The 16,701-nt window shown below is 40.0% G+C and overlaps 1 protein-coding gene and 1 non-coding gene across 8 annotated transcripts in view; both read left to right on the forward strand.

Moving 5' to 3' along the window:
• BC052040 (cDNA sequence BC052040) overlaps positions 1-16,701 on the forward strand; it is a 197,868-nt gene that overhangs the window by 44,242 nt on the left and 136,925 nt on the right. For all 7 annotated transcript variants that reach the window (XM_017319079.2, XM_030251825.1, XM_006499845.3 and 4 more), the window contains 3 exons: positions 5,857-5,902; positions 6,788-6,852; positions 13,856-13,916. In XM_017319079.2, the coding sequence (XP_017174568.1) occupies positions 5,857-5,902; positions 6,788-6,852; positions 13,856-13,916 (172 nt within the window). The remainder of the gene's footprint in view (positions 1-5,856; positions 5,903-6,787; positions 6,853-13,855; positions 13,917-16,701) is intronic.
• Positions 13,577-13,665, forward strand: Mir1951 (microRNA 1951). The gene has a single exon (NR_035476.1). It is a non-coding gene; the product is annotated as a microRNA 1951 (primary transcript).

Genomic DNA, 16,701 nt, shown 5'->3' on the forward strand with positions numbered 1-16,701 from the left:
AATAGTTTATCTTAAATTGATACATATGCAGCTAGAGACATGAGCTCTGGGGGATACTGGTTAGTTCGTATTGTTGTTCCACCTATAGGGTTGCAGACCCCTTTAGCTCCTTGGTTACTTTCTCTAGCTCCTCCATTGGGGGCCCCGTGTTCCATCCAATAGCTGACTGTGAGCATCCACTTCTGGGTTTGCCAGGCACTGGCATCGTCTCACAAGAGACGGCTATATCAGGGGCCTTTCAGCAAAATCTTGCTGGCATACTCGATGGTGTCTGCAGTTGGAGGCTGATTATGGATGGATCCCCTCTGGGGCGGGGCACTCTCTAGATGGTCCATCCTTTCCTCTCAGCTCCAAACTTCCGTGAGTGTTTTGTTCCCAATTCTAAGAAAGGGCAAAGTGACCACACTTTGGTCTTCGTTCTTACTGAGTTTCATGTGTTTTGCAACTTGTAACTTGGGTATTCTAAGTTTCTGGGTTAATATCCACTTATCAGTGAGTACATATCATGTGAGTTCTTTTGTAATTGGGTTACCTCACTCAGGATGATACCCTCCAGGTCCATCCATTTGCCTAGGAATTTCATAAATTCATTCTTTTTAATAGCTGAGTAGTACTCCATTGTATAAATATACCGCATTTTCTGTATCCATTCCTCTGTTGAGGGATATCTGGGTTCGTTCCAGCTTCTGGCTATTATAAATAAGGCTGCTATGAACATAGTGGAGCATGTTTCCTTATTACCAGTTGGAACATCTTCTGGATATATGCCCAGGAGAGGTATTGCGGGATCCTCCGGTAGTACTATGTCCAATTTTCTGAGGAACCGCCAGACTGATTTCCAGAGTGGTTGTACAAGCTTGCAATCTCACCAACAATGGAAGAGTGTTCCTCTTTCTCCACATCCTTGCCAGCATCTGCTGTCACCTGAATTTTTGATCTTAGCCATTCTGACTGGTGTGAGATGGAATCTTAGGGTTGTTTTGATTTGCATTTCCCTGATGATTAAGGATGCTGAACATTTTTTTCAGGTGCTTCTCAGCCATTTGGTATTCCTCAGGTGAGAATTCTTTGTTTAGCTCTGAGCCCCATTTTTTTTTAATGGGGTTATTTGATTTTCTGGAGTCCACATTCTTAAGTTCTTTATATATATTGGATATTAGTCTCCTATCTGATTTGGGATAGGTAAAGACCCTTTCCCAATCTGTTGGTGGCCTTTTTGTCTTATTGACAGTGTCTTTTGCCTTACAGAAGATTTGCAATTTTATGAGGTCCCATTTGTTGATTCTCAATCTTACAGCACAAGCCATTGATGTTCTATTCAGGAATTTTTCCCCTGTGTCCATATCTTCACGGCTTTTCCCCACTTTCTCCTCTATAAGTTTCAGTGTCTCTGATTTTATGTGAAGTTCCTTGATCCACTTAGATTTGACCTTAGTACAAGGAGAGATAGAATGGATTTACTCTCATTCTTCTACATGATAACCGCCAGTTGTGCCAGCACCATTTGTTGGAAATGCTGGTTTTTTTCCACTGGATGGTTTTAACTCCCTTGTCAAAGATCAAGTGACCATAGGTGTGTGGGTTCATTTCTGGGTCTTCAATTCTATTCCATTGGTCTACTTGCCTGTCACTATACCAGTACCATGCAGTTTTTAATCACTATTGCTCCGTAGTACAGCTTTAGGTCAGGCATGGTGATTCCACCAGAGGTTCTTTTATCCTTGAGAAGAGTTTTTGCTATCCTAGGTTTTTTGTTATTCCAGATGAATTTGCAAATTGCCCTTTCTAATTCGTTGAAGAATTGAGTTGAAATTTTGATGGGGATTGCATTGAATCTGTAGATTGCTTTTGACAAGATAGCCATTTTTACTGTATTGGTTCTGCCAATCCATGAGCATGGGAGATCTTTCCATCTTCTGAGATCTTCTTTGATGTCTTTCTTTAGAGACTTGAGGTTCTTATCATACAGATCTTTCACTTCCTTAGTTAGAGTTACACCAAGGTATTTTATATTATTTGTGACTATTGTGAAGGGTGTTGTTTCCCCAATTTCTTTCTCAGCCTGTTTATCCTTTGTGTAGAGAAAGGCCATTGACTTGTTTGAGTTAATTTTATATCTAGCTACTTCACTGAAGCTATTTATCGGGTTTAGAAGTTCTCTGGTGGAATTTTTAGGGTCACTTATACTATCATATCATCTGCCAATAGTGATATTTTGACTTCTTCCTTTCCAATTTGTATCCCCTTGATCTCCTTTTCTTGTTGAATTGCTCTGGCTAGGACTTCAAGTAGGGAGAAAGTGGGCAGCCTTGTCTAGTCCCTGATTTTAGTGGGATTGCTTCAAGCTTCTCACCATTTACTTTGATGTTGGCTACTGGTTTGTTGTAGATTGCTTTTATCATGGTTAGGTATGGGCCTTGAATTCCTGATCTTTCCAAGACTTTTATCATGAATGGCTGTTGGATCTTGTCGAATGCTTTTTCCGCATCTAATGAGATGATCATGTGGTTTTTGTCTTTGAGTTTGTTTATATACTGGATTATGTTGTTGGATTTCCATATATTGAACCATCCCTGCATCCCTGGGATGAAACCTACTTGGTCAGGATGGACAATTGTTTTGATGTGTTCTTGGATTCGGTTAGCAAGAACTTTATTAAGGATTTTTGCATAGATATTCATAAGGGAAATTGGTCTGAAGTTCTCTATCTTTGTTGGGTCTTTTTGTGGTTTAGGTATCAGAGTAATTGTGGCTTCATAGAATGAGTTGGGTAGAGTACCTTCTGTTTCTATTTTGTGGAATAGTTTGTGAAGAACTGGGATTAGATCTTCTTTGAAGGTCTGATAGAACTCTGCACTAAACCCATCTGATCCTGGGCTTTTTTTGGCTGGGAGACTATTAATGACTGCTTCTATTTCTTTAGGGGATATAGGACTGTTTAGATCGTTAACCTGATCTTGATTTAACTTTGGTACCTGGTATCTGTCTAGAAACTTGTCCATTTCATCCAGGTTCTCCAGTTTTGTTGAGTATAGCCTTTTGTAGAAGGATCTGATGGTGTTTTGGATTTCTTCAGGATCTGTTGTTATGTCTCCCTTTTCATTTCTGATTTTGTTAATCAGGATGCTGTCCCTGTGCCCTCTAGTGAGTCTGGCTAAGGGTTTCTTCCTGCATTTCTTCATCCTTGAAATAAGACAAGTGGCGGGTGAGGTTGGAGGGTAGTGAGTTAACCTCTCAGAACTGGACACTAGACAGACTGGAGTTTACTGCTGCCATGGTGTGAATTCCATGCAGGAAACTGCATGTGAAGAAACTCGTTCTAACTTTGAAAATATTTTCTGGGTGGAGACTCTATAGCCAACGCTGCAGGAGATCTGGTCACTGCCCTCTAGTAAGTAGAGCAGTCCATAATCTACTGCTCCTTTTCTGGCCACAGAGGGAATTCTCACTGCCTTCCTGGCTCTTTGTGAGCCTGGTGGCCTGTGTGCCTGCACAAACTTTACCTCCAGGACCTCTTGGCACCAGCACACCGGGGAAAGTCCAGGAGGAAGACCCTGGGTCAGTGCCCGAGGTGGCACCAAGGCTCCTTTTCTGGTTTTTTCATTTGCACTTAGGTTCCTTTGTCCTTGCGAGATCAACACATACTAGAATAGAGGGTTGACATGCAAATTATTTAGCAGGATCACTTATTTTTCCAAAGCATTCTTGAGCCAGTCTTCCTTGTTGTACCAGAAGTTGTGTTATGTGGTTTTGTTTGTTTTGTTTTCTTCTTACCAATGTTTGTGGGTGGGACTCTAGCTTCCTTCTCACAGAGAAACTCGGTCTCATGCCCATGCCACTGAACTAAGCAGTTTAAAGACCTTCTCTACTAAAATAGAGGGTCTCATTCTACAGTACTCCCAAGTCCTGACCAGGCTCACTTCTTTTCTCTTTTTTTCCCGACACATGGTTTTCTGTCTAGCCCTGGCTGTCCTGAAACATCCTCTACATCACACTGGCCTGAAACTCACAGCTGTGGCATCTTTTCTCTTTCCAACAAATACTTCTATAGTACACTTTGAAACCTAGAAGTGGATCTTCTGTGTACTGCCAAATTTCTAATAACATCAGTCTATTTTGTCCTATGAAGAGAGGTCACTTAATCATGGGTAGATAGGAAACATTTTACTTTCTTAGAGTTGTTTCTCAAGATTAGACCATAATTTTGGCATCTTTTTCAGAAGCTTATATCAGTAACCCTACCAAGGTATGTGATTTTCATGTTACATTCTGGCAAACCAGATATGCATGCGCATGCACACACACACACACACACACACACACACACACACACACACACACACACACACAGTTTTTTAAAAGATGATTTCTAATTTTAAAAGGAAATTGAGAAAATTGATTTATAAATTTATAATTGCCCTCAGACATTTCTCGCTAATTTTTGATGTACTGAAGTAGTTCTTTAATTATATATGCACTTTCCATGGTGACTATCTGTAGATCCCCCCAACTCCTATGATGGTCTCAGTCTGTTTGTCTGTCTGTCTCTTTCTATCTTTCTTTCTTTCTTTCTCTGTTCCCCACCTCTGTTTTGATAGTGTTTCACTCTGAAGCCCAGGCTGGGTAGTTAATTGCTATGTAGACCTGAAACTTTTAGCAGTCCTCTTGCCTCAGTTTCCAGAGTACTGGGATTATATTTAAATTATTTTATACATATTTGTATTGAATATGTATGTGGACATGTATGCATGCCATGGCACACATGTGGAGGGTAGACAATGTGAATCTTAGAGATTAAACTCAGGTTGGCAGCACCTTTATTCTCAGAGCCATCTTGATGGCCCTATTAATTTTATTTTTCTTTTCTTTAAAACTGTCTCATTGGTCCTGGTCAGGAGGATCAGAAGCCAGACCCCATGATGATTTCCAGAAGTTGCTGGCAATGGCAGTGAGCAGGCAAACATGGAGTCATTTTTATTTCAAACTCTCTAAACTGGTGACATGCTTGGGTGGGTTCATTCATAAATAAAAAAAGTCAATGTTCACAAGAGCGTTGGCATACTGTGAACGTCAAATTATCTAAATTGCAGTCTCTTTGGTTTGCATTTACCTGAAGGCTGTATCAAAAGTAGTCAGATCTGATAAGGTGCAAGTATCCACCAAGGGCAGTCAGAGGCAGGAGTAGATGCTGGTGACATCTTACAGGAACATTCCATCTCTAAAGCAGACAGTTGTAGAAGCAAACGCCCTATTTGGGAAGAAGGTATCCCTAGTGTTTGGGGCTGTGACATCCTGGGTAAGGATAGCTGTAGTCTCTTGAGAGTGAGTTCTTCTGTAGCCTGCCACATCCTGATGCCTTCTGTTTTCAGAGCTGGCCAGAGAGTGTTCCATTAGCCTCTGTGCTACCTCTAGTTAAGACCAGTGTTTCCCCCCATGAATCTGGGATAGCCAAGGAGATAAACCTGGGAATGCTGACAGTCTGTAAAAAATGTTCTCCCTGCTGTTCCCAGGAGTAACTCACTTGTTTGTGGCCAGAAACCTTTTTCTTGTGGTCCTTTGTAGTATAAAACCCCATTTTATATTACAGATATGATGCAGCCGTCCTGAGGTTGCAGAGAATCCAAATGATATGCCTCCTGCATCAGGACCGGCTCTTCCCCATCCGCTCTTCCTCTCTCCTTGACCTCATGGCAGGAAGCCTTTGTGTGAGGTTCTCATCTGGAACAACTTCTCCACACTTGTTTTCGTGTTCTGTTGGATTACAGGGCAGCGGACCTACCTTTGAAGGTCCTTTCTCTTTTATTTCTTTGCTGTGCACTCCAGTAATTAACTTTGTCCTTCTTTTATTTGTTCCAGTCAATCGCAGGCCACTCTGCTGAGCATCTTCTCCCAGGAGTACCAGGTTAGAAGTTTTCTCCTTTGTGAGGGTTGACAGGTGCCTAATTGAATGATGAATGTCCCTTTATTTCTTTGTAATTGAACTGCCAGCTCTCTGATTGGGCTGGAGGATGGTCTCCTTGCCACATCAAGCAGCGCCTGCGTCTCAGTGGAGGCCTGCCAAGCCTACCCATCCATCTGTCTAATAACATCTAGCCTTTGCTTATTTGGTGGACCTGTAATAAATTATGCTAAAGCATTATTATTCTGACAATAATAATTTCCCCGTGTTGCGTGGCTCCATGTGCTAAATGTTTGCTGACTTGCACTGTCAGTGCCGCTTCCCACTGCTGACAGAGATGATGATAAATGACCACTGCTGGAGTGGCAGAAGGCAAGAGAGGCAGAAAATGGAGTCATTTATCATGAGATGACAGGTGTCAGTCAAGTGGCAAGTCTCTATGGAATTACTTTTTGTAGTTTTCAAATAAGTTGTTTTTAAGCAATGTTCTTCCTGGTTAAATATGGCAATTGGGTTGTAAAGCCCGAGTGCAGAAGACTTAGATGGAATTGAATTGAGGGAAAATTAATACAAAGGTTGGAAGAGGGAACAAGTTTTCCTCTGCCCTCTGCAGCCCGAAGCAAACTTATTTAGATTCAATTACTATGACCCTGGTGGCTTTTACATATAGACTGTACTTGTGGTACAGTCTGAAGACATCCCAGCCAAGCAGGAGATTAAAATGCATAGATGGAGTAGCAGGAAAAGAAATCTTGCCACCACCCAAACCCCCAAGCCATTAGCCATTTGCCCCGTATGCTTGCTACTGGGATGAAGAAATATGTCTTTGCTGTTCTTGACTCTGATCTGTGACACAACATAAAGATGTTTTTTTGTGTTTTGTTTCAGAAACATATTAAAAGAACACATGCCAAACATCACACTCCAGAAGCGATTGAAAGTTACTACCAGAGGTATGACCTGCCTGCCCCACTAGAGGGTATCACAGTACCTATTAATTGCTCTAATTATTATGAATAAATTAGATCATTAAACTGCCTTTCTATACTGTATTAAGACTGTTACTTGAAACTTGTAGTGTGTTTTGTAATGAGTTTTTAAGTGCTTCAGTTGGCATGTGTCAAGAATATGGCGATGGTGTCCATTTAGGTGTGTACACATGACGTATATGAGATGACACTGTTACGGAATCTGACTTAGCTCCTTAACACTTTGAGTAAGTGCACATCTTTTATGGTTACATTTGTTCATGTATACATATGCCTTACATGTATATGTGGCAAGTTTTCAAACCAATTATATACTAACATTTCATTATCATTCAATTGTTGATGGACAACTAGATTGGTTCATTTTCCTTGCTATGGTGAGTAAACAGCAATAAATATAGGGTTCCGATATCTCTATGGTAGGGTCTAGACTTTCTGAGTTTAGGCTGAGGAATGAAAGAATTGGAGCAAATGGTAATTCCATTTTAAATTTTTTGAGAAATCTCCAAACAGACTTGTACAATGTCTGTATTAACTTGTATCCCAGCAAGAGAGTAATAAGCATTCTTTTTTTCTCCACATTTCTCCAACATTTGTTGTCAGATTTCTTGATGAGAGCCATTCTGACTGGGTAAGGTGGTATCTTTTAGAAAGGTCACTGAATTGTATAGATTTTGTGGTCTGGGGTCTGTTTTTATTATTTGCAAGTTACTTTTAAATAATAAAGTTTATACAAGCTTAAAAAAGAATTGAGATTTATTGAAGCTATTGAAATTGGATTTTCTTTTAAAGAGTCATTCACTGTGCCACATGGTGAAAGATCTCTTGTTTTAAGTTAAAGATACTAAAGATATGCACGATGAGTGGATCACCTCCCCACACACATTTTATCTAAAATTGCTCTCTAAAGATGTTTTTGTAGATTTCGAGAAAAGTCATAGCTAACTTCATAAAATTTATATTTAAGTTCTACAGGACCTATAATAGTTCTATAAGACCTACAAATGCTTTTGGCATCTAGATAATTTTAAAAAGTATTGAATTTTTTTTCTTTTTATGCCAAGATATAACTGTTTGCTTTGAGATAGCATGCCATTATACAGCTCCAGTTGGCCTCTGACTTGGCACTTCACCTTCTTCAACCTATGCTTACAGACCTGTACCACTACATCTGTAAAAAAGGAAATACATTTTTGTTTGTAAACTTAAAGATTTTTAATTAAATCATTTGAAAACTATCATGTATATGTATGTGTGTGTATGTACGTAAGTATGTATGTATGTGTGTGTGTATGTATGTATGTGTATGTATGTATGTATGCATGCATGTATGTATGTATGTATGTATGTATGTATGTGTATATCCCAAGTCTAGTTGCACAGGTTTATAATTCCAGCATTGGGGATGCTGGGGCATGAGGATCTCAGGTTCCCAGACAGCCTCAATAACTTGGTGAGACCATGTCTGGCAACATAAGAAAGAGTATTTGGTCTGCAGTCTGTTGTACAGTACTTGCTTAGCTCCTCAAGGCCATGGGTTCTATCCTCAGCACCAAGAAAGAAACGTGTACATAATTACTAATCCTTTCTGTTCTTCTATTTACTTTTCTATTACCTGGATAGTTTCCCTTTTAGATAAAGAGTTTAAGAAAGTACAGTTACTGAGTAATGAATGATAGGTACTGAGTAGAGTGGTTAGTAACAAGGATGTAGAAATAGATTTGCTTCTTTGCATTTTTTAAATATGAGGGTCTCAGTTATGGTGAGGCATTGAAACATTTGAAATAAAACTAGAATGGGGGCTGTAACAGACTCAGAGGAAAGGCGTCCCCACAGTGTCCTCCTGATCACTGCCAGTCCCTCCCTCTGTGCCATGGGCGGGAGGCAGCCATACTGTTACCTTTGAGGCAGACCACCTTTCTAGCCTGTCATTGGGAATGTGCAGCTCAAATGTCCTGGGGTTTTCTAAGGTAAATTGGCTTTCAAAGGTTCTTGTTTGTTTTCTAGGTGGTTAGACTAAAGGCAACTTGTGTTTTATCCACACATATTTAAGCAATGGGAAAATGTTAATAACAACTTATTTAAAATTTTTTCCCTTATGAATACCACCTGCTGTGAAAATTAAGCATCTTTGTGATGGCTTAGCAAGGAGTGAGTGACTGCCCATAACTGTGCCACTCAGAGATAACTACTGGTTAAAATTTCATCCCAGCCTTCTGACAACCCTTTTTACATAGATGAGGTCATAATACATGTGTAACTCTGAGTCCTGAATTTTATTATGGAAAATGTGTATGATGTACTATTATTTGTAAAAAGCCTTTTCTTTTATTAGTTGCCTTACTTCACCATGTAAAAGACTGCATTTCCCAGGTTATTCTTCTGAGGACCAAATGTCCCTAGTGTTCTGATATTATAAATAATACTGTGGTAAGCGTCTTGGTGCCTGGCTCACTGGCACTGGTCGATTTCTGTGCTTGTAGTTCCTGACTGCCCAAATAATGCAGACATTTAGAAATTGACTATGTAATGTTGGCTTACTGTCTGAGTGTCTCAGTTCTCTTCCTGCCAGCAGTGTGGACCCTGATTCCACGTTCTAGCTAGCGAGACCTGAGGTTATGTCAGGTGGGAATTCGTAGGATCAGGAGAGCAGTAGAAAGCGTGTTCCTGAGCTTTTGCATTGGTGGGAAAGTCTTCTCAGTTGGATATTTTAGGTTTTCACTTGAAAACAGTACTCTATTCATTTGGACTGTCCTATTTTATTTCCATACAGGAACATCCTTGGTGAGATTTATCTTGATTCTTACCCATTTACACATAGGCTTTTTGAACACACGAGGTTGGACTATTACTATTCTCATCGCTGGGTCAAAGTTCCTCCTGTGTGAAATCTAAGGAAAGAAGGATTTATTCTGACCTGCAGTTTGTGAGTGTACTCTGCATGGCAGAGTTCATGGCAGCAGGGGGTGTGTGGCTGAGATCCCTCCCTTAGGAGCACATGAGGAAGCAGAGAGCAAAGGATGGCGGTACTCAGCTGACTTCAGACTTCCTCCTTTTATTGCCCTCCCTCCCATCCTAGATGGACCTTCCCTCCTCTGTTCCCTGCTGGAACCCCGCTCAGTACCTTCCACACACTCAACTGTGGGTGATTCTAAAGCCAATCAGGCTGACAATGAATATTGACAGCCACAGATGGTCAGATGTGTAAGTTCCCATCAGTAGCAGGTTTGGAAATCCTATCTCCCATTTCTTCTAACCATACTGGCTCAGGAAACAGCTTTCATAGCTATACAGAATCAGATCAATTGAATTTTCTAAGATGTTGACATGGAGAAAAGAATTGTTGAGACCTGATATTGACAGTACATGATAAAGCTGGTTTCTGAACATTGATTCCACTGTGATGCTAATCCTGAGAGTCAGCTTGATTGGATTGACAAATGCCTGGGAAGAGAGTAAAACATATTTCTCAGTTTAAATAAAACAAGGCCATTTCTGGATAGGAATAACGAAAGAGGGAAGACCCACCTTGCATGTGGGTCACACCATTCAGTAGGTTATTGGGGATGTGTCTTTGGAGCCTACATCTTGCCTTGGCCCTTTCTTGTCTGTCTCCTGGCTGACATTAGGTGAGCAGCTTCTCTCTTCTCTCAGGCCTGAGGGCAGTGAAGCTGGACAGCCCTGCCCGAAACCAGGAGCCAAAATAAATCTTCCCTTCCTCAGGTTGGTTTTCTTGTCATGGCAACAAAAAGCTGAAATGTCCAGTAGCACCATTTCCTGAACATATTATGCTGATGGTAATGTCCATGCACTGTGAAAAGCGCACAGTTCACAATCCCTGCCTTCCACTGGCGAAGGGAGTGGAAGATCATAGACCTTCCAATCAGACATCCGTAAATAGCTCTTCACTTAGGGTCTTTTCTACACGTGGGATGTATGTACATGTTTGTCTGTGTGTGTATGTGTGTGTGTGTGTGTGTGTGTGTGTGTGTGTGTGTAGGCCAGAAATTGATATCAGAGGTCTTCTCACATACTGCTTCACCTATTTATGTATTTACTTATTTATCTCTTATTTGAGATATAGTCTTTGAGTGAATCAGGAGGCAAATGGTTCAGCTTCCTCCATCCCCCACCCACCCCCACCCCCCGGCTCTGTGGCTTCAGATGTGTGTCACTGTGCTGGCCTGGGTAGATTTCATCAGTGCCTTGAGGATGGTTTCCTTGTATGAGCTAGCAAAGGACCCTTTTTACTCACTAAGAATTTGCTCTGATTGAATGCATGCAAACTGTGTGCTTGGGATTACTGTTTGACGATCTTTCTGTTTCTTTAAACTTGGTAGAAGTTTCCACTGTGTATTATCAGCACAGTGATAGAGATGCATCACTTATGAGAAACCATGTAATTTTGACTCAAAACAACAGTTCTCTTTACAAGTAGTTTATCCCACAAACAGATACCTGGACTACTACTGCTTCTTTCATTTTATCAAGAGTCAAGTGATACCTGTGAGTGGGCTTCCTGATCAACTCACCTAATTTGAAATGTTATCATAGCACATATGATGCATTTATGACCTTTTTTTAATTGTTGTCTGAAGACGGTCATATCTTTATGATAATTTATTCCCTATTGTTTCCTCAGCGCCCAGATTAAGGCCTAACCTAGAACTCTCAAAAGCATTTGAAGTACACATGAATGCTAAGTATCAATACTGAAGCTCCCTTGACAACAGTGTGCTATTAAACACTGGACTCAGGGCTGGAGGTCTGAGAAGTATGTGCTTCTCGTGCTGTCTTGGGGTGACCCAGCCACACAGGTTGATTACCTTATCCTCAGTGCACTGGAGGTATAAGCTCAGGTTCCCAGGCTGTGTTCTTTAAACCACCATTGCCATGTTTTGGATTCTTTGTCTTTTGGGGACTGTTTTTATTTTTACCATTTTGCTTCTGGATCTGTCTTCAAACCTACACTTGCTTTTCTCCCACCCATGCTTCTGAAGGCCCTGTTGCCTCATTGATTTCCTATGTAATATAGTCAGAGTTAAGAAGGGACCCAGTGTGTGGGAAGTGGACTGGTTTGAATGATTTTGACGCTCTAATGATCTCACTGCTTTCCCTATAATTTGTGTTGACTCTGCCTTGCTTATATTATTCTATAATACAGCATCTGCTCTATTTCTGGCAGTTAGTCCTAGAAGTCATTTACTGACTTTATTTTTTTTTTAATATCAACAAAGAACTTTAATTTATTCAATCAAATAAAACATTTTAGGGAAAATATCCTTATACAATTTTGCTAGGTTACCTAAATTGACTTTAAGAATTATTTAATTATTAATAAGAAAAGGTGTATATGTACAGACACTAGATAATCATCTATTATATGTCAAGAATTGTAGTAGGTAGAGTAAGCTGAATGAGATCCATCTCCCCAGCCCTTCCAAGCCTGTCCACATTGCACCAGGAGATGAATTGGAGACAGACAAGTAAATTAGTCCTCCTCTTTTCAGGGTCTTGCTATCCATGACTCAGGTAACCTGTGGTCATCTGCTCTGTGGGCCTTCTGCTGACCTGTTGTCAGAACAGAAGTAGCCTAAAGCTGGGTCATGCTGCCTATCAGTCATCTTACTTCCTCTGATGATATAGGCCTTATGTTCTCTCTCATAGGTGTCACAAGAAAGTTAAATACATTTCAGTAAGAGAGAGAGAACCACATTTATATAACTTTTAATATAGCATGTTGTTCAGTTATAAATCTCCTACTCTGAATTATAAGATAATCTTTATGCTGGGCATATCTATACATAAGAAGGCATCATATATGTAGAGTTCAGAGCTCTTTGTAAGTTCGAGTACTCACTCAGTATGTTGGAATGTATTGCATAGTTAGGAGAACTTCTGTAGCTTAGCAATACCTTATTCCGTGCTTTGCCATAGAGAACTTACTTCTCATTAGCATATGAAGGGCTGTTAACTTACCCGTGGATGGTGGACTGAAGAACATGGTATTGGACCTGCGTGCCTAGAGTTAACACAGGTGAAGGATAAATGTAGCAGACAGTGTTGGAGATGAGGCTGGCCAAGTAGAGTGGATAGACAATGGATTGTGGCCAGATCTCCAGGTCAAGCTTGTAATTCAAGCTACTCTAGAGGCTACATCAGGAGGACCACAGATTCAAGGCTAGCCTGGGCCACCTAATGAATTAAAAGCTGGCCCGCATACTCAGTCAACCCATGTTTCAAATTCCAAAAAGCAAAAAGAGGTCTTTGGAGAGAGCTCTGTGGTAGAACCCTTGTCTAACATGTGAATCCCTAGGTCTAACCACTAGTAGAACAATAGCAAAAAGATAAAGATTATAAGGAAACTCAAAGAATCTGGTAGCCTTGGGATTGAAAGTGGGCTTTCAGAGTTCTTAGAGGAGGTGAATGTACATTCAAATTTTGATGAAAACAAACTGCCCTGTCTTCCATGTCTGGGAGAGCCTGGGGTTTTGTGCTTGTTTGCTTATTGAAGTGCAGTTTCATGGTACAGGCTGGGGTGATTACAGGAATCTAGGGTGGATGAGAGGGTGAAGGTCTCCCCTTGCCTGTCCATGGTGTAAGGTCTCCCTGGCAAAGGCGCCTATGTGCCTACATGCATTGTTTAAACAGAGAGTCAGCTTGTCCCTTTTCTATGTATAGAGTGCTGTGGGTGGGGGTTTAGAAACCACCTCTCTTCACTTACTTCTGAAAGTTAAAAGGTAGTGGAGACTGGTGTGGCTAAACCTCTTGCCTCCCCATCAGTGGCTGGCTTGAGGTAAGCTGCATGCTGGCCTTGCCCTTCACTGCTTCCCTGTGATCATAGCAAACTTTAACAGGTCTTGAGCTTGGCTTTTGCCCAGGAGAAACATGTGCACACAGGGGACATTGACAAGTCTGTGCTGGCCTTTCCTTGTCACTGCATGACCACTTGCCTTTGTCTACCTAGGTACCTGAATGGCGTGGGGAAAAACGGAGCAGCCCCCGTGCTCTTGGAGCTGGCCAATGAGGTAATGTTATTGTTATGATTTTATTTAAACCTGAGCTAAACCTAAGGGGCCTATCTAGAGTAGTGTTACTCAGAATTGTAATTAACTTTAAAAAAAAAGAGAGAAAGATTTTGAGGTGTGTTAGACATTTAAATTGTTCCCTGGTCCCTTTGTACTTTTAATAATTGGACAAAGAACTTCATGAATTAATAAATCAGTTGACATAATTAGTCTACTTCTTTTAAGGCAAATGTACAAACAGTTTCTTTGCTTCTTGTTTTGTGGAAAATTTCAACCAAACAGCTCCAAACATGCTCTTTGGTTTGGTTGCCCTAATTTAGCATGAGAAATACCTATGTCAAGTGAGGAGCTGTGTGCCAAGGAAACCTATGCTAACTATTACAGAAACGAAAAGAGAAATGTTATATTTGACAATGTATTATGTACTTGATTCATTTTTCTATTTATAAACTTTTATTATAATAAAGGATATAAGCCTATGGAAAACCATCTTCACATAAAGAAGCATAATATTCTTATTAACACCAAGTATAATGTGATTTATGGAACTTATTTGTTACCTCTGATCTGCTCCTGTGTGGGGAAATAGCTAACAGCCTAACATTTTCAAAAGGAAACCCTGAAGATTTCCTTTGAATGAAGAAACTGCAGAAAGTTCACAATAGTTGCAGAGAGCCTACCGAAAAATAAAATATTTAATTCCTAAACTCTAAAATATTTATCCACTGTAATGAGAGCAATACAATATTGAGTCTGAGTTGGAATGGCTTATGCAAACCTCATAGGGACGCATGAAATGCACACTGTTTCTGTGTTGTGTTATAATGGAAAACAGAGAGGCAAGGCAGAAAATGTGTGTTTGCATTAAAGATGACTCTGTGCTGTGAACATTAAGCGTTGCAGGAGCAGCAAGTTCTACATGCTGCATTAAGAAGGAAGGATGGCTTCTCTTGTCTGCATACTGCTGTAGTCAGCAGAAGAACAATTACCCATCAGTTAGTAGATAGGTTTAATAGTCTGGGAAAAATCATCACAGTCTGATACGATAGTTAACACATAGAGTGGGTTTGTCTTCTCTTCCTAGGAAAACTTGTGTTTTATTTTGTTATTTCTAGAGTAGGGTGGGTGTTAAAAGATCTCCAGACATTTTACTGTTGTTGTTGTTGTTGTTGTTGCTGCTGTTGTTCTAAGTTGGTACTCCTAATGACTTGAGGTACCCCAACACTAAGTAGGATTTTGGTGATTATTCTCTATGAAAGGGAAGAGGGAGGTGGTAGAATTATAGGTACATCTGGGACAACAGTGATGCAGACGCAGAGCTTGCTTTACATCGATGATGGAAGTTTTCTAAAGTAGCACTTTGCATTTATTTGAATCCAGTGTTAAAAAAAAAAGTTTATTAGTTTGTTTGTTTTTTATGTGTATGGGTGTTTTGTGTGCTTGTACATCTCTGTATCTTCTTTGTGACTAATATTTACCCATGCCAGGCCAGAGGAGAGTGTCAGATTCCCTGAAACTGGAGGTACAGATGGTTAGGAGCCACTCTATGGGTTCTGGGGATCGAACCCAGGTCCTAGGGAAGAGTAGCCAGTGCTCTTAATCATCAAGCCAACTCTCCAAGTGCTCATTCGAATTTTTAATGGATAGTTCTGTTGAACTTAGTTTATGGAACTGATCTCAGCTACTATCTTATAATTGTATGGAAAAAGCTAACCCATCACCATATATTTCCCCATTTTAATATTTACTATTTACCATGAATATGTAGCAATATTTAGCCTCCCTAAAAGAAATAGCTGTTTAGAGATTTTTTTTCCTCCCTTCATTTTGGTGCCCAGTTAGTTCAGAGGAAACATTTTACATATGATTACTAATGCATTAGGGAAATTTGGAGATGGTGGGTACCAGATTATGGCTTCTGAACATCCGAGCTCCCATGTTTATGTGCTAGTTAATACTTAAAGGATATACGCTTATATCTAGTGGCAATTGATGTGATGGTAATATTTTATGAGTCAATATATATTTAATCAGTGTAACTGTAAAAATTGATGAGAAATATGTAACTCATACAGTATACTGTACAGCAACTCTCCTTAGACAAAAGCTCCTTGTTACTGTGACTCGGGTAGGATAAGGGATCTAGGTAGCCATCATTGATCTCATAAATGTCTTAATACCATTTTTTTCCTGATCAAGCCTGAAAACTTAACATTTTTAGAAAATCTCGTTCTGTTAGTGATTGTATGCTCCATCGTTCTCTTCTCTCCACACAAATATTTTCAAGTTAGATTTGAAGCACTATGAATTTTACTTACATGCTAAATTTTGACATGAAGCATGATGGCCCTATTTCAGAGAAAGATGGACACATGATTAATATGAAAATTAGAGAGATGCAGGTACCTGAACTAATAAGGTAGTCCTTATTCAGGCTGGAGTACCTTCAGTAATTTCACCATTTTTCATGTGTCAGCCCTGATGTGCGTTACTACGAATAAGCAGCTCCGTGAAAAGCATTTCTTTCTACTTGGGGAATTTAAGGGCATCCAAGTACATATATTTGAAAAAAAAAAAAACTGTTCATACAAATGAAGCTACCCTCTTTGTCTAGTTACTAAATCAAGATAAAATTTTGGTATGAACATAGGACTTGAGTACCTGTCAAAAAAAATTCCTAGTGATAATATATGAGGAATATTTCCCATTTTATACTCAGGATAAAAAAGGTTCGTGTGAGGCAAGCATCATTGCTCTTAAAAAACATATATTTCCTGGTGAAATT

The sequence above is a fragment of the Mus musculus genome, chromosome 2 (genome assembly GCF_000001635.26).
Source record: "Mus musculus strain C57BL/6J chromosome 2, GRCm38.p6 C57BL/6J".
NCBI classification, from domain to species: domain Eukaryota; kingdom Metazoa; phylum Chordata; class Mammalia; order Rodentia; family Muridae; genus Mus; species Mus musculus.